Source organism: Limanda limanda, chromosome 11 (assembly GCF_963576545.1).
Source record: "Limanda limanda chromosome 11, fLimLim1.1, whole genome shotgun sequence".
In the NCBI taxonomy this organism is placed as follows: domain Eukaryota; kingdom Metazoa; phylum Chordata; class Actinopteri; order Pleuronectiformes; family Pleuronectidae; genus Limanda; species Limanda limanda.
The window spans coordinates 1402486-1417351 of NC_083646.1; the positions used below are offsets into that span (position 1 = coordinate 1402486).

The 14866-nt window shown below is 43.0% G+C and overlaps 2 protein-coding genes across 2 annotated transcripts; one reads left to right on the plus strand and one right to left on the minus strand.

The window, feature by feature from the left end:
- Positions 1-364: 364 nt before the first annotated feature.
- Positions 365-4776, minus strand: snrnp48 (small nuclear ribonucleoprotein 48 (U11/U12)). Its single transcript, XM_061081634.1, has 9 exons — positions 4412-4776; positions 3642-3755; positions 3496-3556; positions 3000-3080; positions 2065-2247; positions 1782-1903; positions 1486-1589; positions 1212-1349; positions 365-886 (listed from the first exon to the last, which is right to left on the minus strand). The coding sequence occupies exons 1-9, from the start codon at positions 4718-4720 to the stop codon at positions 775-777; spliced, it is 1224 nt and encodes a 407-aa protein (XP_060937617.1). The 5' UTR covers positions 4721-4776; the 3' UTR covers positions 365-774.
- Positions 4777-5441: 665 nt separating this feature from the next.
- sri (sorcin) lies at positions 5442-10652 on the plus strand. Its single transcript, XM_061081635.1, has 8 exons — positions 5442-5646; positions 7418-7456; positions 7593-7662; positions 8774-8817; positions 9648-9795; positions 9953-10066; positions 10225-10283; positions 10407-10652. The coding sequence occupies exons 1-8, from the start codon at positions 5611-5613 to the stop codon at positions 10431-10433; spliced, it is 537 nt and encodes a 178-aa protein (XP_060937618.1). The 5' UTR covers positions 5442-5610; the 3' UTR covers positions 10434-10652.
- The last annotated feature ends 4214 nt before the right edge of the window (positions 10653-14866 follow it).

The following is a 14866-nucleotide window of genomic DNA, read 5'->3' on the forward strand; positions in this document are numbered from 1 at the left end:
CTGGAAAAAGGTCCTGGAGTTATTTATCTCTTTAACATTGTGAGATGAATAACTTCAGAAGCATCAATGTTTTTTGATATTTTTACTAATTTCTCAGAGAACAATTCATGGATTATGATGCAAACAATCACATTTAAGGGACTGATATCGGAGTGTGTGTGATTTGGTACAGTTTGATTCCACTTGAGGGGACGTTGAGTTCTACTGAGTGATTTTCTAGTTGAAATTGGTTTACAAGGTTTAAGGCAGATGTGACAAATGTCTCCTCGCTGCAAACACAACACACAACGACACGCGGCCTTTTGCAAGAGGCACCAGACGCTGTGGGTCACATGGATCCTACAAACCTCCAAACAAACAAACACACTTTTTAACTCTTTATTACACATTCACAGAATCATCTGACAAAGAAAAGCAGCACATGTGAAACTACTGACACTGCTGATTATGGTTCTGCTGCATCTTTTACACAAATCACACAGTCACATTAAAAAGACAAATTTCACATGAAAAGATTTCCATTGTTTTTTTAATGAGTGGGGAAATCCTCAGACACGCAGCCAAACAGTGACCTTTGACCCCAGGGTCAGCTGTGACACTGCTGACCAACATTCCAAGTTTGTCTGTTGTTGGAAACCAATCAGCCAATCAGGCAGAAGCAGGCGGAGTCGGTTTGAGAGAACAAATATGTTCATGACACTTTTCAACCTGCAGCGGCCACAGTGACCTTCCTCCTGCTCTGATTGGACGTCTGCTGTTGCTGATGTGGAACTATCACTTCTCCTTCTCTCTCTCCTCTTTCTTCTTCTCCTTCTCCCTCTCCTCTTTCTTCTTCTTCTTCTTCCTCTTTCGGTCGTGGTGGTGCTCACTGGGGGAACGGGAATCCCTGTGGCCCAGAAACAACATTATTGATGAAAAGGAAACTGAGGAGAATGTATTTTGTGTTTAGAAGTTTGACCAATGAAACGTTACAATCTGATCGATGGTGTTAAAACCTTATTACTCAAACTTGAGAAACATAAAGTTATCCAGTCAGGATGAAAGGAAAGAATGGATGCCCTTCTTTAGATCAAAGTGCAGTGGATATAGTTTATTTTGCTCTGGAAGGTTCACACTGAGTAAAGTTCCTCTGAAGTATTTCAACAAATGTGCTTCATGGTGGCATCTTGTTAAAGAACGGATAGAGAGACAGGATGTTTGTGTCGTCCAACCTGTCCCTCTTCTTCTTCCTCTTCCTCTTGCTCTCTCCGTCCTGGCTGCGCTCCCGGCTGCGCTCCCGGCTGCGCTGGCTCCTGCTCGGCGAGTGGTGAGACTCCGCGGACGCCGACCTCCTTTCATCCAAGCGGCGCCTGACCGACAACAAAAAAAAACCAAAGATCAGTCACTAGAAGTTATTCACTTTGCTAAATAACGCAACAAAATCTACATCCTGTCAATCCACATCACAGGAAGGTGATCATCAGGAGGTCAGAGGTCACTTCGTACCTGTGGGAGGAGTGGGCAGGTCGTGTGGATGACTCCTCCCCCTCGTCCTCTCTCCACTGTCTGGAAAGCTCCTGTGAGTGGACGTTGATGACCTCTCTGATCACCTACAGCGATGCAACACAGTGAATTCATCTGTTAAACATCAACCCACTCAGACCTAAAGGCGCTGAATAAAAACACACTCAGAACAAAGAGCTGAAGAGTTTACAGAGTTACCAACGTTTACAAAAACCTGAATTTCTCAGATACAGATAATTAGAGAACCAGCTCCACGTGGTCTTGTGTGTCACTCGCACCTCGGTGTAGGACTTCTTGGTGATGTGGACGTTCTTGGCCCGGTAGGACTGACGCCTCCTCTTGTAGTCCCTCATCTCTGCCATCAGCTCCAGGTGAGTCTTCGGCTCGTTCTGTTCATCAGCTGCACGACAGAGAAAGAAACAAACCCGTTGACTTCACCTTTCTTTCATAAAGCTTTGAAATGAAATCCAAACCGACATTTTAAAGAAGTATCTGTGTGCCAATTAAAATTTGAGTTTAAAAAGGTGGACACAAGCTTGAGAGAAGGTGGGGACGTCTCACCCCTCCGGAGTTTGGACACCAGATCGACGTAGAGATCGTCGTTAGAGGAGGAGGCGGCTTCTTTCTGTTTGCTGAGGACGCCGACCACGTGATCGTACAGAGCCAATCGGTCGGCCACAGTGAGATCACACAACGCTCGCTTGTGGTTCTGAGGAACGTCGACGGGCTGGCCGGAGAACTGACCTGGAGGAGGAAGGATTCAGGGATGTGAACACACAAACACACACACATTACAATACAAGTCCAAATGTTACTGTTGCCTCATCAACACAAACAACATTAAACATATCACTGATGATGACATTTACACATTGTGTAGTTTATGTGACACACGTGTGTTATTCATCAAAGTGAAACGGCAGAGAGAGAGAGACGCTGGTGTTTATGAGCTGTCAACAAAAACTATTATCCCATTGTGGAGTCCTCTACGAGTTAGAAGTACAACTGTGTGCGTGTGCATATGTGTGTGTGTGTGTGTGTGTTTGTATGTGTGTGTGCAAGAGAGTTCCCCAGCCCTGTGTGTTGAAAGGATATGACATTAAAGAATACTGCACATAATCAGGCAAGCCTGAACCAGAGCAGCAGAACTTTCTAGAGCTCGTCGTGTCTCTACTACTCACCCTGTCGCTCCAAACACAACACACAACACACACATTAAACACACAAACACACATGTCAGCAGAAATAAGACATAACACACAAACAAACCAGAGTAAACGTATTAGAACAGTTACAGAATCTAATTTAACGGGATGTGGGTTCAAAGACCAAACAGCTGAGGAACGAGCACATAAATAACCCTCTAGTGACACCTGCTGGTCTTTCACAGCTACTCTCCTCTGCTTCTAATGAAAAGGCTGTGGCAGATCAGAGCGACTCATCCACACACATGAGAAGCGGGTGTGAAGGTGTGAAGGTGTGGGATCAGCTGATACCTTGCCAGAAGACTCCTTCCATCCTCATCAGCGGGGCGGCAGACCTGGCCTGGAGGATCACCTGGTGCTGCAGCGACTTGTCTGAGAGAAGGAAACCACAAGTTCAACCATCTCAGAGGAAAGAACTTCCTTTGTTCTTGTAGATTTTAATATCTTTGATTGGGATGGAACTTTGTTTTACACTGAAGTCACCGTCGGTACCAGGACAGGAAGTGAAGGGGTGTGGTCAGTGGGTAAACATTTTAAAAAGACAAACTTTATTCTCTTATATTTAATAATATCTTAAATGTCAGATTTATCTTTCCTCTCCTCGAGACAGCAGGAATGCTAAAATACTTTAAAACATTTTCTTCCAGACTCGTGAGATCACTGTGACCTTTGACCCCTGGAATATAAATCACTTAATCTTTGACAGTGGCGCCGGCGTCGAGGCGTGAAGAGAACTTTTCATTGAGCTGTGATCTGGCTGCAGTGGGCGTGACGGACAGTGACTCACCCATCGTGAAGCTTTTGACGCTGCTGTTCTCGTAACACACAGACGTGTCGTACATCTCCGCCTGCAGAACAGAGAACACATCTTACTGGTTTAGTAAAAGGTTCTCCTTCCTGGTATCTGATTGGTCAGCACGCTCTCTGTCCTACCTGCTCCTCCGCTGAGTAGCCCATCTTCCTGAGGTGGCAGGAGGCTTTGTGCTTCTCCAGCGTTCGGACTGGGACTCGGTGGCCGGGGTCGTACGGACACTGCTCCATCGGCTCCTGAGAAAACAACACAAAGAACAGTGAAATGTGTGTGTTCATATTTAAACCACATGCTCTTTGTGTGCGTACAGACAAACAGATGTAATCTAATCCATTGTAGTTCATGTCAGCAGACGTTATATCGAACTTTCATGTCATGTGACTAGGGTTGCAAAATTCCGGGAATATTCAAAGTTGGAAACTTTCCATGGGAATTAACGGGAAATAATGGGAATGTACGGGAATATACGGGAATAAACTGGAAATGTTGTGGTTTGATATGAACGTTACTGTTAATATTCATATAAGATTAAATACATCAAGCAGAGGGGTTGTTCTCCAGGAGCAGTGACACGTGATGTCCTGTGATTCCAGTGGAGCTGCTTTAATAACAAGTCTGTGGAGGAGCCAACGTCAGACCAACTTCCTCTGATGGTCGCTCACACCAGACACACTGAAGGGGGAAGAACCTGCTGCTGCTGCTGCTTGTAGCTGCAGCTTGTAGCTGCTGCTTGTAGCTGCAGTTTGTAGCTTGTATCTGCAGCTGTAGCTTGTATCTGCAGATTGTAGCTGTAGCTTGTAGCTGCTGCTTGTAGCTGTAGCTTGTAGCTTGCTGCAGCTTGTAGCTTGCTGCTGCAACATCACAGTTCATGCTAACGCTAGCTGCCCATTACCTGCTTGTAGTGCGGTGACCATCCCAGCGATTCGAAGATGTCGTTGAGCTGCTTCTTGCAGTTGTTGGTGAACTCCTCCAGCTCCCGAAGATACTCCATCCGGTCTTCGACCGGCGGCGGGTCCTGGACCGGCTCCGGGTCCTGGACCGGCGGCGGGTCCTGGACCGGCGGCGGGTGTTGGACCGGCTGCGGGTCCTGGACCGGCTGCGGGTGTTGGACCGGCTCCGGGTGTTGGATCGGCTCCGGGTCCTGGACCGGCTGCGGATCCTGGACCGGCTGCGGGTCCTGGACCGGCTGCGGGTCCGACATCCTGGACAGAACCGATCAACGAGGATATGCGAAGCTACTTTGTTTTCACAGCTGCGACACTCTGCGCGGAATGATGACGTATGTTGGGTGCGTCCTTCCCCTCCTCCTCCTCCTCCTCCTCTTCCACACAAACATAGGGGTGTGTGCACAGGGGTGTGTGTGTGTCTGTGTGTCTGTGTGTCTGTGTGTGTCTGTGTGTGTGTGTGTCTGTGTGTGTTTGTGTGTGTGTGTGTCTGTGTGTGTGTGTGTGTTCTTATCACAGTCATATCCTCATTGACCTTTAACCTCAGCTGATCATCAGGTTTGACTTAAAATAAACAACTGAAGATAAAATGATTTTATATTTAACAAACAATGGGTTTAAATATGATGGTGACACAACTCTCTCTCCCTCTCTCTCTCTCTCTCTCTTTCTCTCTCTCTCTCTCTTTCTCCCTCTCTCTTTCTCCCTCTCTCTCTCTTTCTCCCTCTCTCTCTCTCTCCCTCTCTCTCCCTCTCTCTCTCTCTCCTCTTTCATTTATTGTGTGTCTCTAAACATTGTAAGGTTTCGACCTCGTTATGTTTTGATTTGTTGATTCAAGTTGAATTTAGTTGAAAACATTTCGTTCATTCGTTGTCCTCTCGATGATGTTTATTATTATGATGTCATCCCAGATGGAAGAACACCCGCCCTCCCTCTGCTTCTGATTGGCTGACCGTGAGGCTCGTTCCCTTGTCCAGCCAATCACAACGCGTCCCTTCTCTGAGGCGGTGTGTGTCCGCGGCAGTGAGCCCATGAGCACCGTGTGTGTGAGTCGCAGGAAGCAGGAGGACACACGCAGTGGACACTAGCTTCTTCTTCTTCTTCTTCTTCTTCTTCTTCTTCTTCTTCTTCTTCTTCTTCAGAGGACATGTCTCATCCGGGCTTCGGAGGGAACCCAGCGTCGGTAAGAACCCGGGAGGAGCCCTGGGGACGGAAGTGTCCTCCCTGGGGACGGAAGTGTCCTCCCTGGAGCAAAGGGCGGAGACATCCGTCCTCAGGGCGGAAGTGACTCGTTAGACAACAAACCACAGAGTTTCAGCCTTTAAATGAATTGCATCTGTTTTTAATGCAGCGGTGGAAAGAACCAGTCAAAATACTGAGTTGTAATCTGATTACTCTCCCTCGCTGCCACTTTATACTTCACTTATGACTTTAGCCTCTTTATCGCTTTATTATAGAGCTTATCTTTATATGATTGTGGTAAAACAAAGTGTTTTCTCGTCTTAGAAGCAGTGGACTTAAACACCTCAACTGTGGTTCTCATCCCCATAGAACCTTCTCTGGTTCCTGCTAGAACCTGTTGTAAATGGTTCTGCTGATTCTGTTATTACTGCTATTATTTAATTATGACACACTGTGCTGTTGTTGTTATTGCTATGCCATCACTGTACTTTATTATTAGTATGTAGCATAAACACTATTATTAATATTATGACCACTTCCTCAGTATGTCATCACCACCATTCTTTGAACACCAGGATCACGACTTCCTCTATTTATCAATAGAACCTTTACAAGGGTCACACCTAGAACTGCCTGTTGTGAATGTCAGGTTGGAACAGGGTGGGTGAGGGGGTGGGGGGTGAACAATCTGCTCCTCATATGTCCCAGAATAACTCAACCGTCAGGTCGACAGTTGTGTTATTAGTGAAGTGATTAGAACACACTTTACAGGTTGTGACACAAACACCCTGAGGGTTATTTGATTCCAGGTCTTGACACAAAGAGTGTGTGGGACGGTTTGCTCTTCTTCTTCCTCACCGAGGCCACGTAGAGACGGATTGAGATGTCCTTACTTGAGCTTTTGTCTTGTAAATTATGTAGAAGTGTTTAAATCCCTTCTGGAAACCTGCTGGACGGAAGTCGTGCTTGTGGGTCTTTGTGACATATCTTGGAAAAAGCAGCTTCTTTCAAGTCTGTAGAACAGCTGCATACTTGCATATGAAAATGAATTAGTAAGTCAAGTTTACTTAGAGGTTTGTAACATATATTAAACTTTATTTATTTTCATAAAACAACTTCAGAATTATCTACAATAGAGAAATTACATGTACTGAATGCTTCAAATGACAATAAACATTCGTAGAATATCACTAGGTATAATAATAATAATCATAAGAAGAAGAAATAGAAGAATAAGAAACTTCATTATAAAGCTCTTTTCTTAACTATATCTAGAAGAAGTAAGTTAACGACAAAGACATTGGACAAAAGAAGAGATGAAGCTGTACAAATGACTCAAACAAAAAGGAAATAGACAAAGAGAGTGAAATCATATCAAACATCCCCAAAACAACATAAAACAAAAACAGTGTAAATAAGTGAGAGTCAAAAATTCCTGAAAGCTTTAAAACAGAAGATGATTTTGAGAGAAGATTTAAAAGAAGCGACAGACGTCGTGTGTCTGAGGCCGAAGCAGCGATCAACAAACTTCTATATAGTCAAAAGTTCTTCTCTGACCAAACAAATGCAACTTTAAAAACTGAAGTAACTGAGCATAAGTTAAGTTGATATTAGTTGATGGACAGGCAATTAATTACAAACTATTATAACATTGGATTTTAATGGCAAAAATGGTTAAAAAATGTAGTTTTCTTTACCAAATTGAGAGGAAATAACAGAATAACATTTGAAGACCAGTTGACACTAAGACTCTCGTCTCTCTCTCTCAACAGGATCCGCTCTATGGATATTTTGCAGCTGTTGCAGGACAGGTAACCTTCTCAAGATATTCACCTTAGTATTACTGACCCTGATAATTGAGCATGACCTAGATTCATTAGTTTCTGGTTGTGATCTGGCAGCTCCGTGACGCTGTGTTTGTCTCCTCTTGTTTTTCCTGATCAACAGGATGCACAGATCTCAGCAGACGAGCTGCAGCGCTGCCTCACGCAGTCCGGTATCTCTGGCTCGTATCAGCGTAAGAACAACTAACGCTTTCTGTCTCCAGGCCTGCGACAGGCCGGGACCAGAGGGGTCATGTGTCCACTTGTCTGTCCCATTCTTGTGACTCTCAGGGAAACCTTGAGGGAGTTTCTTCATATTTGGTAGAAACATTCTCAAACTGTTTAGATTGTGATGGTTGGAGGTAGGATTGCAAAGGGGCGGGAAGTTTCCGGTAAATTTCCGGAAACTTTCCATGGGAAGTTAAGCTTGGAAATTGTGAAAAAAAAACAACTATGCAAATTAAACGCTGATCAATAAAAACATCATTCAAAACTCTATTTTAAAGATGTATGGAACGTTGAGTTTCAACCCTCCACTGGTCATTCTTCCATCACATGCACAGATAACTCCCAGCATGCTTCACTCTACAGCAGGGCTACTGAGGCCTGCTGTAGAGTGCAGGACTAGTCAGGTACGTTTCCATGATATTACTGGGAAAATATATTAGCATGCTGATTGAGGATTGTTCATCTGTTCATCTAGACTATTTCCATTCATTTATCCATCAGTTGTAAAATATGTTTACAGACGATTCCAATTGTTTGGCTAACTATTTATATCTCTGGCATTGCATTAGTGTTTTTTTACAAACTTTTTTCTCATCTTATTCTACAGAACAATGCCACGTGCACTCTCTCATGTGTGGAGACATTTCACCCCATCCAATGTAGAAGGAAAGGCTGTGTACATTTGCAAATACTGTGCAAAGACCTATGTTAAGAATGACACAACGATGCAGAAGCATAGAGTCAAGTGCCCAAAGTTTCCTCAGGACTCAAATCAGCCTATGACACAACAAAATGTTTATATTTATGTCTGTATATGACAAGGTAAATACAGTTAGTATAAATTACCCACAACATTTCCAGTTTATTCCTGTTAATTCCCGTTAATTCCCATGGAAAGTTTCCAACTTCGAATATTCCCGGAATTTTGCAACCCTAGCTGGAGGTCAAGGGTCAAGATGATTTATCACATTTCTGTCATAAACTTTCTCTTGGACTCAAAGATGACCTGATTTGTTCAAGGTCACTGTGACCTCACCAACTTGGTCTGTGCTGACGATGCGTGTTCTTGTTTTGCAGCCTTCAGCCTGGAGACCTGCCGGCTGATGATCAGCATGCTGGATGTATCCTTCACTCACCAACCAGACCTCGTGTTAGCAGAGGGAACTTACTGAAGTGTTAACGACTGAACTGTTGATGAGCTTCATGGGCTCTGTCCTGACCTCAAAGCTTCATGCAGGTGTATCTGCTGGTTTCCAGTCTGCGTCCAGCCCCCATGAGGTGAGCTCACTGGTCATGGACACAGTGTTGTTGCTGTTTGAGGCAGTGGAGAGGGATTGATCCACAGAAACCTGGTGTGAAGTCACTGGCTCAGGATTTCACAGTCATTCTAACGGCTCATCATCATGATAGTAACTTACACCTTCACAACTATTGTGTATTCGCTGCAAGATGATCTGTTTGTGTGCAAAGCAAAACTTTGGAAATCACTCTCTCTCACTTCCTGTCAAATCCTCCACTCTTTACAATCGCAACCCGCCTAGGTGGTTAGCTATTTTATTTACACAAACAAAACAATTGTGTCCAAGCAATATAAAAAGCATTCATATACATATTAGTAGAAAGAAACTAAAAGATATCAAGAGGTGATACATCATCATTCATCCTAGAAAACTCACAGCTGCTCTAATGTTGCAAGACAAGTATGTAACAGAACTATGTTCTTCAATCTGTGTCAACACGTGAGGAACTCAGTTCAGTGGAGTCGTGTCCAAACTTCTCACTGTGAGAAATCACCAGATCTGTGAAGGACACATCGTGTGTTTTCAGTGTTTCTCTCCTCATGAAGGTGTTTGGAAATGTAAAAGTTATGCAAAGTTCAAAAGACCAAACTCTGTGGGAGGGAGCAGTGATTCTGGAGACTTGTGTGTTGGACCCTTGACTGATGTCTCAGAGGGACATGTCCGGCACCATGGGCTTTGCTGAGTTCAAGGAGCTGTGGCAGTCTCTGAACCAATGGAAGACGGTCTTTGTCTCGTTTGACCAGGACCGCAGTGGAAGCGTGGATGGCCAGGAGCTGCAGAAGGCCGTAGCCAGCTTTGGTTTGTGAAAACGTACTTTCACAGGAAAAAAGTTGTACATTTTACAAGAACAAAACATATGTAAAAGTATAAAGTTGTGATTTTACAGTAATAAAATCATAAGATTTGCATAGAATAAACATGACAAGAGTGTGAAGTGGATTGTGTTTGTGTGCAGGCTACGGCTTGAGTCCTCAGGCGCTGAACATCATCATGAAGCGCTACAGCCTGAACGGCAGGATCACCTTCGACGAGTTCCTGAGCTGCTGCATCCGACTGCGCATCCTGACGGGTGAGTGGCCCAGGAAACTAAAACCATCCGCCAACGTTTGATAAATGCAGCTGATCAGTGTTCAGATTTGTGTAAATTAACATGTGGTGAAGATTCTGCCGTCACCACAAGGCTCAGAATCTGGAACAAATCCTGATCAATGTGGTTTTATTTTCCAGATCAGTTCAGAAGAAGAGACACAACCCAAACTGGCTGCGCCGCGTTCCAGTACGATGACGTAGGTTTCACAGATTCTGCTGCACACACACGCACACAACCACACAACCACACACACACGCACACAAAACATCAGTCCTGTGTTTATATCATCGGATAACGCTGCGTGTTTCTCTGTCTCCAGTTCATCCAGGTCACCATGGGCGTCTGAAGAGGAACCACAGCAGAAACATCACATTCTCCCCTTAACAGCATGTGATCGTTATATGGACCCGCCGTCTTTAACTTTTTATTATATCTCTTGTATTTACGAGATTAAGATGTCACTGTAACATTCCATTTCATACTAAACGTCAAACATGTCTCTGCCTTCACCTCAGTAACTGTACATGTGATCATGTGTGAAGTTAATAAACATGTAGCGTGTCTACCGGGTGTTTGACAGTCTCTACTTCTCATTTTGAACTTTGATAAATCACAGATGAGGAATAGGATTAGACAGGATTTCCTCACGTGAGCAGCATGAGCAGAGAGTGACTCTCTCATGTTCATCACGCAGAGACTCCACGAGCTGCTGTGATGATCTGAGTTCTGGACAGAATTCATCTCAGCTGCTTCATAACTCGTATGTCGTCCAAGTCACTGCGCTGGCTGCTTCAGAATTCATTTTAATAACCTTTCATTGGTTTATAAAGTCCTTGGTCTTGCTTATTTATCAGATCTGCCTTCATCACATGATCCCTGTTGAAGGTCTTCTGGTTTTGGCTTTTAAATTATAATATAAGTGAGAACAAATACCCACAGTGAGACATCTTGTTCTCTTTGTTCTTGTTCCCTGCAGACCTGCGTGTAACTCCAGACCGGCTCTTGGGCTATTAACTGAATTAATATTGTCATTTACACAAACATATATAAACTCATGTAACTGTAAAACTCTTCAGACACAAAGACTTTCCAAAGCCAGTAAACACCTGCACACCAGCGCCATCTTCAGGTGATCATTAGCTTAGCATGTTCACCAGCCTCACTCCTCACTCATCCTCCTGTTTGTGAGTCAGTTAAACTTTATTTTCTTTATTCAACTAAAAGCTGTGAAAGAAGTTTTGATCTTTCTCCTCCAGGTCAGAAGGATGTAAAGAGTTGAGAGCGTGTACATTGCATATAAGCATTAAATCAGATAAACCATGTTCACAGGAATGTTCTGCAACATAAACACAGGCAAATATATAAATACTGGTTCCTTTACAATAATTCATTAAAGATCATCACTCAAATAAAGATACTTGATTTGTTGTTATTTTTACCTCACAAACGCAGAGCAGGTGATCTTGTTGGTGCCGGTAACGTGTTCGATCCGTGGTTCCCTTGATGGATATTAAATATACAACCTTAAATACGCTTCATACTAAACTATGTTCATATGAAAAGAATCAACACCACACAAACTGCACTGGGATTTTACTTTAATGAAGTCCCTGAAGCCTTGTTACAAACAGATCACATCTTTTGGCCGTTTGCCTCAGTCTTCATTTAACATTTGAAAAAACTTGTGAGAGCAGGCACCCGAGTAAACAGGTTGACATAATCCATAAACTCCATGTCTTTCAGGACCTGGCCGTGCATGATATAATCAGACATCTCCTGCCTTTCCTGACCACTGAAGCTCAGTAGGACCTGAAGCAGCGATTTGACATCATCCTTGAACCACCAGTAGGTCACCACGCTTCCAACCGCTCCGCCTGTAGAGAGGAAGGGGAAGAATAGTTCAAACATGCAAAATGATGAAAGAGAGGATATTGATGAGTCCAACAGTCGCTCTCTCGTCTCAAATGTGATGATGGTAAATATTTTTAGACGAGTAAGAGGAGCTGACGTGTTTTTTCTTAACTGCTACTTACCCACAAGAAGACCAACACGACCCAAGGCAAGCCCTCCGACAGTGGCGATTGATCCAATTGTCCCCCCAGCACGAAGTGAACCTTTCAGTGTAGCTTTGATTTTAGGGAATAACTTGCAGCACAGCTGTATGACATCTTCAAGTCGACCCATCTGTGAAGCAGATTGAGAGTTTGAGGAGACGATACAGAATCTAAACATGTGATTCAAAACAATCAGACAAGAAATAACAGAGTTTCAGGATCAGTTAAAGGAAGGAATTCAAAAATCAAGTGGTAATATTCAGATAATAAATTCCAAATGTATGAGAAAAGGTTAGAGGTGAAAACCAGAAGATCAGTCTGTTTCCTCAGTAAAAATGAGAAAAGTGCAGCATCTTAAATTAGTAAAAGTTTCACTAATAAGAAAAAAAATATTTTACTACGAGTACTAGTACCAACACGACTACAGAGTACATGATGCTGCTGAATACTGTGGCTCATTAATATTCATCTAAGATGGCTGCTGTTGCTGTGAACTGTTTGAGTCGCTTAAACAAAACCAACATTTCCAACATGAGTTGAGCTCCTCAGCCAAAGCTCCAGTCGAAGCTCCAGAGAGGACGGTTCTTCTCTGGGTTCCTCTGTCATTACATTCATGAAGAACTATTGCTTTAATATGAATTGATTCGAGTTATTTAGATCAATGTTCTCAGACGTTACTGAGAGAATGTGAGGGAGATTTGGAAATTCCTGAAACAACAGTCTACAAGTGAAACAATCTGATTCTAATCTGTGTTGAACGTAGAATACAACTTTACCAAATTCAGATAATAAGTGAGTTCAACCACATTAAGACTTTACCTGATATATCACTGTCACTTCAGTGAGAGGAGCCACAGCAGAATCACTGGTTAGAGACCTGATCCAACTTGTGTTATCTACACTACATGTGTGTGTCTGTGTATGATGTCCACTGCCTCCTCAAAGTTAACGTACATTGAACATGAAAGCATTTTACAGGAGATCACAGGAATTACCTTCAGTGGAGAAGTCGATCAGATTGGAGCTGGAGACGGAGACACAGGTCAGGGTGAAACCAACAGGAGCACTGGGAGTCGCCTGAGAAACATCTGGCACCTGTTAAATAGATTTCAAGGAAAATGAAACTGAACATGAACCATGAACATGAAGGACACCAGAGATTATATTAGATTCAACTTTATTGTCATTGCACAGAGTGAAAGTACTGGGACAACGAAATGCAGTTAAGCATTTAACCAGAAGTGAAAAAAAAGCAGTAAAAGTGTAGAGTATGTGCAGCTGTAAAGTGGAATATGTAAATATATATGATATGTACAGTAAGAAATAGATATGGAATATGGACAGTATGATACTAGACTTGCAGCAATACAAGTAGGTAGTGTAGATATGATAAGTATATATAAAGTGCAGGTGTAAGTATAAATAGTGGTAGTAAGTGAAATGAAAATGAGAAAAATGAAGTGAATGAGGTAGTAGTCATATTATATACAGAGTAAGTTAAGTGTTGTGATGGAAATCTGGAGATACAAGAGGCTTGAACCAACAAAGTTATCTATCTGTATTGTCATCATCTATTCAGTGCTAAACAAAAGGTTCACAGCAGGGGCCCTCAAGTGTTTGCATCAGAAGGCTGCAATGGCAGTAGGTGTTACTGACCAAAAGACGGGGGTCTTTGGGAAACAGGTTATTCACACCTAGAGTCTTCTCAGAGTCTGAGCAGAAACCTCAGCTCATTGTGTCGTAAGACTTCAAAGAGAACGCCGGAGACCAAATGTCTGACCATCCTGTCAGGACATCCAGAGAGCTGATTGGACAACCTTCTTCAGTGTGTGGGGAGGGGTCTGATTTGTATAAAGGAACTGTACCTTTGAGAGCTAGGGGCCATTGACTCGTAACTTACACCGTGTTATGAGCTTTGAGCCACGACTGCAGTGTTTGAATTAAACTTCCAGAATGATATTTGTTTTGATTGTCCTGGTATGCAAAGTCCCATAACAGTATTTAATAAGGGGCTTTCTGCAGAAAGGATCAACACAGGGAAACCACAAGGATCTCAGAGTGAAGATGAAGAACACTCAGATGCACAGATGTTACATAGGAGAACAAGGCTGTTTGACTGAGCCAGTTCAGACTCTTTGACTCTCTGTTCTGTAAAGTAGTTTTAGACAGGAACCAAAGCACAGGAACAAATGATTTCCATACATTTCCATTGGGTTCTTTGGACAGTCAATAAGTAATGGAAAGGTCAAACAGGTATATAGAAAGGTCAAACAGGTTTCAGGTCATAAACATTTCAGGTCATGGAGTCTTAGACAGGTATGCAAGAAGTTACTCTTCAACTATCAAATAGGTTTCAACCACTCTTAGTCAATTTCCACTATACTTAGTTATTTTTCCACTACATTTCCCTCCTTTTTGTCATTCATGACAACACAAGAGAATGCACTACTACAGTAAAAAATCAAATACATGAAGTCACATGTATTCAAAAAGCATCAACACCATCACTGTAGTGTAAAGCAAACTGCCATTGTCGTGGACACAGGTTTGCATCTGAAATGGGAGGAAGGACTGATAAGAGCAGACTAAACAGCCAACACAACAACATCACATTCTTCAATACTATCAAAAGGGTTCTGGGGAGGAAACCAGTCAGGTAGGGGAAACACATTTCTGGGCTTATTAGCAAGATCATCTCGGGACAGTTGCATATATAAACCAACAT